The 16,114-nt window shown below is 37.7% G+C and overlaps 1 protein-coding gene across 1 annotated transcript in view; it reads left to right on the top strand.

The window, feature by feature from the left end:
- The window catches only part of LOC124163432 (semaphorin-5B), a 318,709-nt gene that overhangs the window by 214,088 nt on the left and 88,507 nt on the right, over window positions 1-16,114 (top strand). Inside the window, exon 2 of the mRNA XM_046540342.1 lies at window positions 779-990. Within this exon, the coding sequence (XP_046396298.1) occupies window positions 828-990 (163 nt within the window). The 5' untranslated portion in view covers window positions 779-827. The remainder of the gene's footprint in view (window positions 1-778; window positions 991-16,114) is intronic.

The following is a 16,114-nucleotide window of genomic DNA, read 5'->3' as shown; positions in this document are numbered from 1 at the left end:
CATGATTCCAATATTCAATCTGAACATATTACTCTTCAACATGATGCAAATTTCAATGGCGCATCATTTCTCTAATTTAATGTATTTTTGACAATAACAGGCTGTGCAAGGCAAATTCAATTTCTACATTCTTCTCCCAGTCCCGAGAATGACGCTTAAGCGTCGAAACGCTTCGTAATATTACTTTTTTTTTAAATTACAAAAGTTTTTTTTATTCAATCTTCTTCCATGGCTCTAAAGTGGAGTACCTGATAAATTACATTTCCATAAATATAGATCCGGGTTCGAATATTCTGGTCGAGACATGACTTTCCCTCAGGTCTTCGCACTTTTAGTACACTTACTAGTGGCTCCGGTTTGGTGTGCCTTTGACTCCTGGCTCGTCCGAAGCTATTTCCGTGAGGAGTACTGGCAAGCTATTTTATTAATATTCTGAAATTTTCAGTATTTAAAATTTTTATTTCAAACTAATTAAAATTTGCGAAAAAAAAGACAAAATAGATCCGGTCGAGTGGAAGGGAGTACTTTCAATTCACGGTTCGAAATATTTGAAACCTAGGTGAAATTTTTAACTGCACATACGTAGAGAATGCGGCGGATAAATGTTTTTCCGGCTTTACTTGGTGGAAATGCGTTATATCCGTGATAAAAACTTCAAAAAGTAATTTCCACACATTAATATAATGCTACAATACCGACCATGGTTTCAAAATTCTAGAATGTTGCCATAAAAAATGTCAGTATATATTTAACTATGGAAACTTTTCTCTTGTTGCAGGTGTCGTTGTGGGATATTTTGTCAGACACGTGAGGACGAGTAGTGAATAATGGATCTGTTCTCCGGTCGGGTGCTGGGAGCGGCACATCTGCTCTTTCTCTGCACCTTCATCTTGCTGAGGGACGTACTCTTTCCGTACGCTGTGGAGGCTGCTATTGTCGGAGATTCGTCGGACGGCGGAGAACGGGACTTCAGACACATCTCGCACCGAGGTGAGTCACAGCTTATCCTATGGCATTTTAAACGCAATTTAACACTTTCACTCGAACAATTATGTTCGTACAATGGTAATACAGGGTCATCATAAAAGAGTGGCGCGATTTTGAACGTGGTTTAATCGGAAATAAAATCACTTAAAGTTTGTATTATTTATTTTTCGAATTTGTCGTCTCGAACAGTTTTTTTTACTTATTGTTAGTTAATATATTACAATATATGCACCCTTAGTTGCTCGACAAGATAGTAACCCGGCGTCGGTACTTAGCTCTGAATGAAAACTAGTATTAAAAAGTCTTGAAGTCGATTGTGTGAAAATGTATACCCTCGCGACTTCACAGGTTACGGTGTACATATTTTTAAAAAGTGCCCTCCATGAATCAAATTAGAATGGAATAGCCTCAATTTAGCGTTGCAGTAAATAGTCAATTTAATTCAGGAGTTTAACAAGAATTTTAATGTTACACGTAGGAAGCAACTGCTAATATTTGCACAACTTCTACGCTAAATTAAAAATAAATTATGGTGTTTCACCGTACCAGACGTTTTACGTCATTACCCACAGCTGTCGATGAATGGTATTATGAACCGTTTTCTTACTAAGTTAATGATAATCGTTCCTAATATAATATTTCCTATCTCATATAAATTCAGAACCAGAACTTTCAATCATCTACAGGTAAAGTTAAAGGCTGCATTATTTAATGGTTAACCAGACATTATGAAACTGGCACTTAGTCTCCAAAGGAGAACGACCCCATTGCGCTGTGGTCTGTGCCGGTTGGAAATCAACTTAGTCTCATTTGACCCGCCTGGAAAAAATTAAGCGTGGGTTTTTCTGCTCTGGGCGTAGAAAACTTTTGAATTAGCAGCGGCGTCTACGTCGGTGGATGGAGCAATTATGCCTACTTTTCCTCGGCTGTTGTGATCTGTGCCATATCCATCCCGATGGACGTGGATTTTACGGCTGCTCGGATCGTTCGCGAAGGCGAGAATTAAGTGTTTAAAACTCTCCGGTTCGGTCGCGATTATGGAATTACAATTATTAAAAGGCATCAGCGGGGTGGGAATGTGTGTCCTCGCCGTAGATGGAAGCAGGAGAAAGTGTGCCGTCACATCAGCCGACGACAGAAAGTCGTCTTTCTTGGAACCCGCGTGTTCTAAGTCTGGTTTATACCTGGAAGTTGACTGGAATGGTGCATCTACGTATTGCCCCGTAATTCGCCTATATAAGTGTAGGGCATCAACTTTGTCGATATCTCGTATCGTGATCGAGACTGTCCTCTTGAGCTCTTTTTGAAGTCACTGTCCTCATGTTCGATTAAAACGTATTTTCGTTAATTATCGAATGCCGTAGAATTCAATTTCGACGCGTAAACCCAAACTCTATGCGGGAGACACGAGCAGTGATAGCAATCGAAACCAAACGAAAGTCAGAACCAGTAAAATTTCAATAGTTTCGTTCCCGGGAACGAAATGTAGAAACGAAACGAAGTGGATTTAAACCTGGGGCCTGATTATGGTTCTTCCTGGCTATAGCCAACGCGATTTGTCGAAAAGATTGGCGAACGGTGACTGAATTCGCATTCTCATTTTCATTCGCTAGCTATTTCGCCAGAAAAGCTTCGCTTCGTCCCTCTGGCGACGAAAAAGTTATTCTCGTTCTGTCCGGTATATTCTGCTTGTTCTATACTCCGAGAAGTATTTTACCATGAATTATACGAGGTCAAGATAAGAAGAAAAAAAAACATATAGTGAATGTAAACATTCGCTTCTAGCGGCTTGGCGAAAGAATTGACGAGATACCGACTCGTGATTTAATTACATCTATACACCTTCATTATATTATATTTTTGATCCCAAAGAGTTTAATTGCTATTCAAATACTTGGCATACTACCTGTGTGCTGTTTTGCTCGTCTTGTCGTTATACGTAATTAAATATATGGGATTAAAAGTGGGTTTGCGTTTGAATGAACTGCGAAGCTTTTGCCCACCCCATATATCTTCCTCTCCCTCACCTTGCTTCAATGTTTTTCCGAACCTCTCACAATGCACGCCTTTTTCATCAAGTGCGTAAATTATTCTATAAATGCGCCTGATCATGACGATCAGATGTCGATACCATGGTTGTACAGAAAGAAATTATGTGTGAAAAATAAAAAGGCCAACGCTAATTAGGATGCCATATGGCTGGTGAAAATAAAAAAAAGTGGAACAGTACTGTGAAATTAGGGAATATCTCAGTAAGAAAGGAGCAAGGTATTTCGGTGTATCTGACCATATCGCTAATGTTCGCGAGAAGAATAAATTTCCAAACGTCTGCGTTCCAGAATATATTCCCCACTTAAATGCACTAAAATGAAATGGGCATTAAATTGATGCGAGCGAGTCTTTCGTATCTTCCGTGGAATTCGGGCTGTAGGCGGTCAACATGTAAATTCATGCGGAGCGCGCGCTTCGATTTAGGAATTCCGGAGGTGGAGCCTGAGTGAAAAAGAAGAGGTCTATGCTCTATGGCTAGGCGGGCGTGTCTAGCGGACGCCCACGGCGGAATCTAAGAAAACTGTCAGATTCCAGATTAGGTGGAGTATCTGAATGGGCGTGGTATGGAGATTTGTTCGCGTGATACGGCATTCACGCTCGCCCTGATCTTAAGGTATAGGTGCACAATTTGCACAAATTATTTCCAAAATTCTTAGCAAATATGTCCATTTTAAACACGCTATGGGGAGGCAATTTCTTCTGTCACCTTATTGATGTATTCTAAACATTTTTGTCCTATTTGAATAACCTCCTTGGCATACATTTATTTATACCCATAACAACGAAATCAGCACATATTGGCCTATTTCATCGGGATATTTCAACAAGATTACAATTTTGTGTACTCGAGCAACCCAAGCCCTGGATAGGGACAATTTCCTCTGGCGGGAAATAGAACCCACGACCTCCTGTTTGGATGGCGAGGACTTCACCCCGCCGCCGCAGAAGTACATCACAACAGATAGTAAATAACTGAGTACACCTTTGGGAAAATCAGTAAACGTCCGGAGTAGAAGCAACGCTACGCATATGGACTCTTTTTTTAGGCGTATCTGTGTTGCATAAGATCAAATACTAAGGGGATGATGCAAAATTGTCATTACGAACGGTGAAAAGGGAAAAAAGATTATTTTTTCGTGTTTATATTTTTTCATTTATGAATATGCATACCGAGATTTTTTTGTAACAATACTTTTATTTTTTTATGATTCTCCCCCACCCTTTCCCTCTGGCTCCAATGCGAAGCGAATCGACGGCACACGCGAGCCGTGAATAAATAAACGGACGGGATTCTTCTCCTCGCGTGGAATATTTCGTTCTTCTTTTATTTTTCTTTTTTTTTTATTCCTTCCTTCTCGCCATGGGAATCCCCCACCTCCTTTCCACTTCCCAAATAAAGTCGCCTCGTCGCCATGGTGACCCGATTACCATCTCCCCTTCGACTGTTTGTGGCCAGTCTTCCGCGGAGCGAGCGATGGGGAGGATGAGGAGGAGGCGGAATTAAAAAAAAAAAAAAAAACATGATCGAAAAGCGCGACTCGCTTCTTCTTGGACCGTCCCTTCTAATTATAGGCCCGAAAAATGTTTATGCTCAGCGCGTGCCCAAGTTGTTTTTTTCCCTTCCGATGATTTGAGGAGGATGACCTCAAGCCATCCACCACCAGAGAGGTAGGAAAATAAAATAAAAAAGGTATAAAAACTACACTTTGCCAAAAAAAAAACAAAAAAAAAGTACATTAAAGTTAAAATAGGCTTTTAATCACTTGGAGAATAAAACGTGAGAGCTAATTTTATTGATCAGAAATGACTGTAGAACAGTCTGATGCGTAAGGATTGGAACCCTCTCTGAATTCTCCTTGTGATGAGGAGCTTATTTTTTATTTTTTCGTGCATTTTATACCGCTTTTGGAATAGGTATGATTTTAAAAAAATACTTTTTTATTTTGATTTTACACTTTTTAGTCGTGAATCATGTTACCGATTAAATTGGAGCCGTTCAAGAAAATAGATCTGAAAATATTTAATCTCAAAACAATCATAGGTAGTCCTATTATAACTAGTAAGAGATTGTGAAATATAAAAATGTTGTAGTTTGAAAAACAAAATGTCGGAATGAACTATGCTAGAACGAGTTTCCTCCAACAACTTATAAAAGTTACGGATGAAACTATCGATATTTATTAAGAAAATTTCAAACTATATTTCCGTATGGAAATTTGGACCTGAATGGAACAAAATTTTCAATATTTGATTTTTGAATATTGTATTGCCATCAAATGCAAGCAACTGTGCCAAATTTCAAGCCGATTTGACAATGGGAGGTGGATCAAAAATCAATTTCTAGATTATATTGGTGAAACAGACGGACGAAGCAAGTTAAGGGAAAGTATCTAAAAACATGAGTGAATCCGTTAGAATGATTTGAAGATGATGTTAGTTGACTTGGAATAGTTATGTAATTTGTGGCTTAGTGGTCCTAGAGTATCCGATTCTAAAATCGAGGAAAGTATATTAAAGTTAGTTTCGAAAAATTAGCTTGCTTATGCTTCGAGTTCCGTAAGTTTTAGAAGATTTAAGATCTTCTCGTATAAGATTTTATCGAGATGAAGAATATTTCCAGTATGTTTTGATTCATTTTCCCGTAATTCATACCGATAAGTTTCTCAATATTTTGCATACTATATATTATCTATGATATGCAGACGATTTATCATCTACGGTGTGGAAATGTTCTGTATGGTGTGTTCGGGAAATATACTCCGAAAAACAGTATGGAAATGTTCAATGTGGAATAAATATGATAAAATACTTCCAAAGTAGTTAAAATATATTCAATTTTGGAAAATACTATACTCTCTCTGCCTGATGATTATGGAAATTCATCGATTCGCAGGAGTATCATGTATCGACTAGGGCTTGTTAATGTACATTGTCATATTCTCTAAGTTCGACTATGTTATCTTCTCCTTCCATTAATCCCTCTTGGTTCTCGAATTTTTGGAATATTTCCGAGACTTCCCACGTCTTATTATGCGCAAAGGCAGGTACGACAGGGATCCCATACATGTCCATAATTATGGCTGCCACGCGTCTTCAGTTCCGGCTCTCTGGAATTTGCCTCTTCGTGCTCCGAAATCAGGTGTCCATTTGACTTTTGAAACGACCAGATTTGATATTTAATGCGGAATATTCGCGCGGCATTGCCTTCGGCCGGACCCGTGCTCACAAATGATACCCTGTCTTCTCTCTCGCGTGTTCCTTTCAAGCTGTTTTCGAGTTGATGTGGGCGATGACGTCATTTTTTTTCCAATTCCATCCGAGAGTTGGGTGAGTAAATATGTGGAATTTCGGAGAAAGGATGTATCGACGACCTACGAGCTATTCGAAATATTTTCAGTACTTTTTGAGGTTTACTTAATACCTTCTTTGAATATTTCTTTCTTATAGTTTCTTTTTTTTGCAAAAATTGTAAAATTTAGAAACCCAAATCTCCGCGAGTCACCTACTAGTGCAGTTTTATCCTCTTTATCCGTCCCTAGTTTATCCCTTCTCCGACTTCAATCAGACATCAAATTCATTTATAATACCCTTAACTCCCACTTCGACAGTCCTGACATTGTTTCCTTCCTCAACATTAGAGTACCTTCCCGCCACACCCGATCTACTTCTTTACTCCACATTCCTACACCCAGGCTATCTGTAATTAAGCGCTCTCTTTTCCATAGGCTTTCCCTTTTAATAAATACTCTGCCCAGTGATATTGATCCGTTTGGTCTGACACTTAAAAATTTTACTCATCGGGCATTAACATATTTATCGCATAAATGACTAGATAGCCGGATAAATGTTTGTTTTTCTTTTTTATTCTATTTAAATTTGTAATCAAATCATTATTATTTAATTATTTAATATTTGTTGTTATAAGTGAACTTTAAATTGGCAGTATTGCTGTATGTGTATTTCTTTATTAAAATAAAATAAAATAAAATATGAAGGCGTTACTCACAGCCTTTGGAGAAGCATCTTCATTTTACGACGCTCGCCAATTTATAGGGTAGTTCCTTCCATTTACATCTCCATCATCCCTTTTCATCTCCGTGTACTTAGCTTTTTATAATATCTGAAATTTGATTACTTATATAAATATCAATTAGATGTGGAATTTAGGTTTTATTTCCGTATGCCCAACGATGTTTCTTGAAACTACACACAATTAAAAGATTCGGGCCTTCTTTCTTCAGGAGACTTCAATGAGTGACTGTGATTTTCCAAAGGGTTTGCCGTTGGATGTACACAGAAGATAAAAACAATTATTAAATTACTTCTAAATAAGACACAGACTCGAACTTTATTAGAATTTTGGTCGACTAGAAATCGTTTCTGCAAATTAAAATTTCAGAACCGAAAGCGTCCCTCAATTTACTAGTATATTTCTTGTTTGGGGTCGTGGGCGCACCAGCTTGTGGTAATTTTATTGTTTCAATAACATTAATACGCATCATACTAAGGCATTTAAGTTATATCATATGTTTCGATTATTTTGAGTATTTTTTCAGTTGGCATATGCTCTTCGTCATGTTCTCACAATTCGTCAATACTGCCATTACGTGGATACTGTGCGTGTGATATAGGATTTTATATTGTATTTGTTGACTTTGAAATGAATTGACATTTGATATAAACTTGCGTAGTTTTATAGTTAGAGTTTATTTATAATGCGCAGCTTTATGTGTCATTTAATCCGAATAGCGAGTTGGATTATATGCTTTCCAATTAAATGCAGGTTTTAATGGGATGTAGTGATTATCAGTGGGAGCATCGCCTTGGGCTGCTTCTAATTAATAACTTTTCAGCTTGAATTCCTCAACTGTTTTCTTGTGATGGGCTTTGATGTGGAAGTTGATGCTCGCTTGTTTCATTCCAACCGTAGATCCTCATCCTGTCTGTCGGGCATTGAAATCTCCCCTCTAGTTTGCCCGCTGTCACTTTCTTCTCAATCGCTTTTGAGCATCAAACTAATGTGATTCTATTCTAGTGTATTGTTTCAGGCTTAATCTAGTGGAATTCTGGCACATGAATATATTAAAACATAGCGTGCTATGAGCGTAATATTTTAACAAGTGAAATCAGTCGATTTTTACTACGGGCGTAATAATACGCCGTCCATCTTTTGAAAAATCGTAGTTTGCCATTTTTGAAAAATGAAGTGGTACTAACTTCTAAATAAACAAATGAAAAAAACAAAGCAAAATTGTTTCTTTAAAATGATGGCAAAAACTTATTCCTTGCTTCAAAGGTTGGTTGCTGAAAAATAACACAAAAGTATACTAAATGGCCAGCAATGTAGTACAGATGTAAGGTAATTGTTAAAAGTTGATGGCAATTCATCGGTGATAGGTACTTCAATTTCACGAAAAATATCAATAAATTTGTATTAATTTCATATAAAAAGATTGGACGATAATATAGGATCAATCGATCGTGAAATCAAACTGCTAAGTATTCTTTCATAGTGCAGTCAAATATTGTAGATATATCATGCTACAAAATAGCATCTGTCAGACATGGATACCTTCATAAGCTTCCATCAAAAGTTTTTTCAATATTTTTTTCAGCTGTCGCCTTAAGTCCTACCACCAAATAACTAGAAAGCTTCGCTAAAGAGATTCATCCCGGCAAAAGGAACAATTCGAATTCCTGACGGCTAAAATGGAATTGGGAATCTTTAACGTGAATATTTTTTTAAAACACCTGAGACGTTGATGATTTTTAATGAAGGGAATCCTTCAGTTGGGGATGCTTTGCTGCAGGGCCCTTTAAGACTGACAATAATAGGATTCTGTCATTCTCTCATCTAGCTTGCCGCTGTGAGCGTATTCTTGTCTGATGTGTGCCCTGCGTGGAGGGTTGCCTTCACACAGGCGAGAAATATCGGTGTATTCGTAACTGCGGCGACCTTGTGTGGGTCGTCTGCTTCACCGTTATAACCGGCGCTGACTGCTGCGATCGGCTCGAAGACTCTTTGCTGCGGTCGTCCTCAACCAGTTCACTTTAGCGCTTCGAAATTCAAGCTCGAAGATAATGACACGTTTCCATTACTATCGTCCCGAAAATAATCCGTACGATCGTAAGCGGATAACGTAGTGTGTATGCATGTACGAAAAGTCGTAACACGTATTTGGTTCACATCGCTGCCAATTTACGATTTTACGGCGCTATGATGCCGGAAATGCTAAGAGAAAATCGAAATTTCACCAGGTATTGTAGAGAAAGAAGCACTGCAAAACCGTTTTCCAGTGAATTCCATTGAAATGATGCAGTGAAATTATTATTGAGTTGTTGAACCGTTCCCATTACTATCGTTCCGACAATAATCCGAGGCATCGCATGCGGAAATCGTGTTGCGTGAGCATCTTCGAAAAGTCGTAATACGTGGTTTGTTCATATCATTACCAATTTACGATTTTACGGCGCGAGAGTGGAATTGAAAAGAGAGAATAGAAATTTTTCAGAATATTTCCTGTTATATGAGAAAAAGAGCTACTTCAGAACCATTTTCCGGTGAATCCCATCGAAAAAATACAGGTACATTATTATTGAGTTACAGACGGCATTATGAAACATGCTGCTTTCCATTATCCACTGGAGCTCCGTGAGTTTAGCCGTTAGGCAGCATATTTGTCATCAACGTGGTGCGCATGCGTGGATAATTTTTATGATTGTGCTGATCTTAATAATGAAAAAAGAGGCGTAACATTTATCGGAATGGTACCCTTTGAGCAGACTTTAGGGTATTTGGTCGGGGGTGAGATCAGTATACAGCGCTAGGCTGGCGCTTATGTAAAAAAAGATCCGATTTAAGATTTCGTGATTTTAAAATGTGCGAATTGGCGAGGAAAATTTTTTTTAAAAAGTCGGAGGTTCGTGAGAGGGGTAAGGAATAGTCGAGCCTGAGGCGCCTGAATACTTAAATTTTGAATGTTGAAGTTTTCGACCCGGATAAAACGTTTTTTTAAGGTAAATATGGCATTTTAGAGTTCTTTGAGCAAAACTGTGAACCGTTTTGTCGTATCTTACTCGTTCATGCCGATACGCTGCCTCAAAGGTGCCCACCTCAGGCCCTCCACTTCCCTGCTACCTGTCGTGCCGCGCATTGCTTGATTCGTGCGCCACTCCTCAGTTCCTTAGATCTTCCCTCCTTCACTTTACATACTGCCCAAGTGGATCTAGAGTGAGTTATAGTGACAAGCCGGGGACCTTATGATTCACGTGCCAATGCAATGTTATAAAAAGTAAAGCTTTTGCGGTGGTTTTGTGCTATCAATAATAAATGTAAGTAGGACTCTTCCTTACTTTGTTGAATTATTTTTTATATGTTAAAGCTTCAAAGTGTAAGTTTCATATATTCAATGTAAATGATGTATCGATTTTTTAAAAATAATAATATAAATAAAGAAAAAATGGTGGAATTCATTTTACGATCTCTGGAACAGAATAAATCCGTAGCCATGAGAGAGCTTCCCTATTTTTCCGTGGGGAAAAAATTCCAGTTATGTATATGAGAGAGAAAACACTTTTTCAATTAACACATCTTTATTTTATCTGCAGCTCAACCGCTTTATGTATCGTCTCTTGTACTTAGTTGTCGGTGTGACGTTCGTCATCTTAATGGCCCTAAGTGATGGCTTCCGGAAATCGCTGGGTTCAATTTAAAAGCCAAGCGGCTCTATGTCCGGTACTGCCACTTTCTAGAGATTACGCATATCCTTATCCGCTTAAAAAAAAATTCGCTTTCAAATTCACGCTAAATATCACGTGACCCATTTATGTGTTCCAACGCCATTCTTTGTGTCTGCTGTTTGTATAGCGGGCTATCTGCGAGCCGCTTAGTTTTCTTTATTCCATTTAGCGTATATATGGTGTGTTTTTAACACTTTCCAGTTTTTTATACCCTCTCTTTCGTCGGAAGTTGCAGTGTGAGAGAGTAGAGGTATTTTTTATTCCTCTATAGTGCCAATCAGTCCGTATGGTCTACATAATGTTGAATATTTTTTCTGCTGCATAGTTACGCAGTTTATGAGGTAAGAAAACATTCTTTTCTTATCGGGAAATGAACCTTGTCCCCTATAAGCCGCATCTTAGGGCTTAACTTCTTTGTTTAAGCAGTTAAAAAACTACATTTTCCTATCCTTTACAGCATTTCACTACACGAAAATTGAACGAAGAAGTTCGAAGACTAGAATGCCAAATACCAATTTAAGTTTCTGTAATAACTTAAATTGGTATTTGAATTTCCTGTCTTCGAATTTATTTACTTAAGCCAATTAGTACCTGAACTGAATTTTTTTCAAGACATGGTCATTTAAGAATATTACAAGGAATTTACTGTAATTTTATACTGCAGACTCCTTTATTTATATGGACATGCAATTAATTGTATGCCAAAAATCGAAAATAATCTGGTAAATCCCAACCCTTGAGGTGGCGTACGTTCATACCTTCTTCAAATTGAGTGTAGTGGGAAAACATTTTGTAAATATGCTAGTAATGATCCCATCTGTCATTGATAAGGAATTCCTGCGCTTTTTTGGGTTACCTGGGTGGCTGATACCTACTGTAATCACCCGTTTAACTCACAACGTAGCGGAGGCGGAAATTTTGCCTCCAAACAAACAAAAAAGATGCTCTTGTGTGCATTATAAAAGCCATACTTATCCCTGAAGATTTGTGTTACGCAGTTTTTTAGATACGACTTATCTAAAAAAAAATTATCCATGAGTCCCCTTTCCATTCTACCGGGTGTGTTTGTGTCGAGTGAAAAACGATCGTATGCCATTTCACTAACCAATGATTTTTCCAATAAACGGTGGAAAAAAGAACTTCAATTTGTTTGTTTTAGTCGGTGGAAGACAACAATCTGGAATAATACCTCTTCGTCCCCTCTTTTTGAAGACTTTAATTATCGTATGAATTTTCCCTTGCAATCGTAACATAGTCTAACGCATAACTTATTATTTTCGAGTTTGAATCTGTATTAGTGGTGCCTTCTATTTATGTTATTTCTACAAGTGGAGCGGAGGTTTTTTTTTCAGAATTGCCATTTCCTAAATAATTTTTATTAATAGTAGTTTTTCAGAAAATCTGTTGGTGTAACTGCTACAATCTTCAGCCTATGTTGAATAAGGTGAATAATAAGTTTTATTAATTTAATAAATAATTTTACGGATAGGGTGATATCATGCTTATCTGTGCGTTATATGAAAAAATATTTTCTCTAGAACGGTTAGTTGCAGAACAGAGTACATGGTGGCTTTGGTGTAAAAAAATAGAAACTTATTTGCCAATTCCCGCATATTAAATGATTGATATTATAAATGACTGGAATTTATTTCACTTTTGCGTTTTGCGCTCTGCAGCTGTCTGGCTTACAGACGCTAGCTTCGCCAAGGTGGTAAATGCGTGATACTTGGGAAATAGCACGGCTTACCTATGGTTACAAAAACATTTATCTATTTAAGTTACGCATAACTTTCATCCAAGTGAATTAGTGTAATACGAGGGAAATATTTTCCGAAAATCCCCTATATTCTGTCTAAGAATTAAAAAATGGAAATTATAAAATAATGGAATGAAACCATGAGAAATATTCGAACCGTGTAGATCCCAAGATGTGAAGGAATTAGAGTGAGAATGAGTTTCATCGCTTGCGGTATTTTAACTTTTTTGTGTAGTACCTGATTCGCGATCCCTCAAAATAAATATCATTTTAGGGACTTCAACAGTGCTGGAATTTTGTAAAATCGTAATCGAAAGAATTCGATAATAGGTCGTGTAATTTGAAGAAGGTCTTGCGCTTGCCAACTGTCTGTCCGGCGTGTCCGTATGCGGTTCGCTAACTATTTAACTGTTTATTGGCGATGTCTTTTGGAGTCGAGACGATCTGTCCCTGCGGCTTCGGTGGCCATCTGTGGGGAAAAAGACTACTTATCTCCTTTCGCCGCTCCCCATGGGACGTGAGAGCACGTCAAGGTCGCCCGTGCGTCGTGAGGCTGCAAGTGTTGCACGGCCTTGCGCAGTGAGCGGAAACGCATCTAAATGCGCGTGCGTTATAGTGCCCCAAAAGAATTCCAAGACTTAAGGGCTTGGCAAACGGACGGTAGCATTCTATTGTTTCCCCAGTAGCATTTTTTATTTATAATTTTATGCCAAAAATATATCACTGGCATCTGTTACTAATATTGCTGCTGCGCTCAATTTTGTTTGCAAAACGGGAATCGACCGTTGAAGTCTCCGGTTTGCAACGAAGACAACCATAAATGACTAATATTAAATTAAAATGTTATGAAACATTATAGTGCACTTTTAGTAAAACAATTAATTTATAAAGCTTATTATTCACCTAATTTACCATAGGCAGAAGATTGGAGAAGGTAATTCAATGAAGTAGATCTTTGAGGTGAAACTTATTGGAGGTAAAGCTTGAGAAATAAAGATGCATGTCATTGATGAATTCTGTGCATTGAAATTATTGAGGTTATCAATTTTTAAATCAACTGGGCGCTTATTTTATCTATTTATTTTCCACTTTTCACGAGAAAAATTTTAATCCTATTAATATCCCAGGAAGTGTCGATATGAGTAACGTTATTCGAATCTTATGGAGCTTGAGGCAATCACGTGTCACATTTCATTCTGATAATTTAAGCGTCGAAAATGATAGAATATTTTTACCACCCATGTGATAATCCGGCCAGTTAATATTACGTTAACATTCTTGGTAACGCTTTTCATCAAAAGCGGTGATATCAATTTTTTTTACTAAGGGTAATTCTTTTGAATAATTTTTTAATAATTTGTTGCATAATCAAATTTTAATGAACATAGTGATATTTAATGATGTCGCTTTTGGAGATATTTTAATAATATTGATTTTGACAATATTTTAATGTTATCACATAAAAATAATATTGGTATTTTACAATGAACGTCATTCGGACTGAAAAAATTTCGTGTTTGATGGTGATTGGTGACGTGATGCTGCTTGGAATGGTTGAAGTTTAATCTTAACCGCTCGAGGGTTAATAAATCATTCAGACTTTCTTCGCATAAAATATAACTTTTTCCTCATTTCGAAGGACGAAAATAGTCGCGGGTTTCATTTCTTTCCGGCACGGTCTTTCATTCTCTGACTAGCTACCAAGCTTAGATTTTCAAGATAACTGAGAACCAGAAGAAAATGCAAATTCTAACAATTTGATGATGATTAAAACTGTATCTTGATATTTATTCAGAATTTAAAATTAAATATGGATATTAGTTCAAGAAATGACCACCAAATTACTATCGGAGCGCTGCCATCAATAAAACGAAGATATTAATAACAATCAAGTTGTTTACATAAAAGTTTGTTGAAAAGTTTTAGCGAGAAAAAAGTTTTTCAACGAGTACTTTTCATGATGTAAAATCCATTTGCTGGCCTTCAAATGAAATGCAACTTTTTCCTCATTTGAAACGACCATAATGAACGCGGTTTCAATTCTATCCTTCCAACGGTCTCTTATTTTCTCTCTCTCTCTCTCTCCATCCTTGCCGACGCATCCGGTGGTGGCTCTGCGAGGGAACAGAAAAAGGAAATGCACTCGCAAAAAAGGGGTAAAAAAAATAACAGAACTAAAAGTGACGATCTAACGTGAGCAAGTCCCACTCTGCCTGAAATTCTTGTCACGCGCCGCCTTAGAATGTCTTCCCTACCCTCCGGGCAGCACATCACGTGAAGTGTATCGGGTTCGATCCTCCACCCCATCCCTCTCCCCAGTGTCCTTTGGAATCTCTACGTTGGCGTGTGGTGTGGTGCCTGGAGGCTTTGCCCGCGGCCAAGGCAAACAGGTGGATCCAGCCCGACGGCTTCAGAGATTCCACATCACACGGTGGAGAATATCTCGCTTCTCTTTGCGGCGCACAGCGATCAAAACAGCCCTGTTATCTTCAGTGCATCTTGGACATGAAAAGAATTGATCTTTGATTTCGAAAACGTTGACAGCCTATTCACAATGAAGCACATTAAGAATATTCGTATCATCGCGGCATTTTGTTTGAAGATGATGCTAGGAGGATGAAATTCCTACTTCTCAAACAGTTGCGTTTCGTCTTTTAGTATGAAATATATTAAGATTAAGTAAGAAATAAATAAGATAAAAATAAATAAGAAATAAAAATTTCATCTGTGGAAATTCAAAGGTAAAATTTTCAAGTCTGCTAAACAGTAAAAAAAGGAGCGATGCGACACCAAAATAGACCCATTGAGCTCTCAACCTATCGTATTTTGTCGTTTTCAACTCTCTTGAGAGATATTTCACGTCACTCACTGCTACTTACGACGGTGAATGCAACCCTGTCATGTTCAATTCATCTCCAGAATGGAAATGATTCATACGTTATATAATTCTTTTTCGAATATTATAACCGTCTATTCACAACGAGACAGATTGAGAATTACCGCATAAAACTGTCGTATTGGTCGTCGATGACGTTTATCGTCTTTGCGATTTGCGTTGAGGATGCTTACCGACTTTCGAGGTATAGATATATTCGAGGAGAGATACCGAAATTGAAGTGCTGTATCTCGGTAACTACACTATCGGTTGTCATGAAATATTCTGGAAACGAAAGAAAATCCATTTCTTCGTCTCCTCATTGTCATTAGAAATTCTTCCTTATGCCAAAAATTTTTAGAACAGGATTCTTATAAATTACATCACGGTTTCTGACGTTTATAAAACGGTAGTTCCACTTTTAACGATCTTTTTCTGGAGCCTCTCCATTCTGAATTGTCATTAGAACTGATACGATGAAGAAAAAGACTCTTGCGTTTGCACATCTCAAGGAGTCCATCTTAGTAGTGAATGTATGAGTGTCGAAAATAGTCCCTAAATAAATAAATGATTTTTTTTGTTTTTTAAAGACTTGAGGAAAGTTAAATAAGCATTGGATGGGGATCTCGCTACTCGCTGCGATGGCCAAAACATTGCTGCTATTTTCAGTATATCTACACTATGTCTTGATCGAAACAATTTTC

The sequence above is a fragment of the Ischnura elegans genome, chromosome 8 (genome assembly GCF_921293095.1).
Source record: "Ischnura elegans chromosome 8, ioIscEleg1.1, whole genome shotgun sequence".
Classification (NCBI taxonomy): Eukaryota; Metazoa; Arthropoda; class Insecta; order Odonata; family Coenagrionidae; genus Ischnura; species Ischnura elegans.
This window is presented reverse-complemented; position numbering and strand designations above follow the sequence as displayed.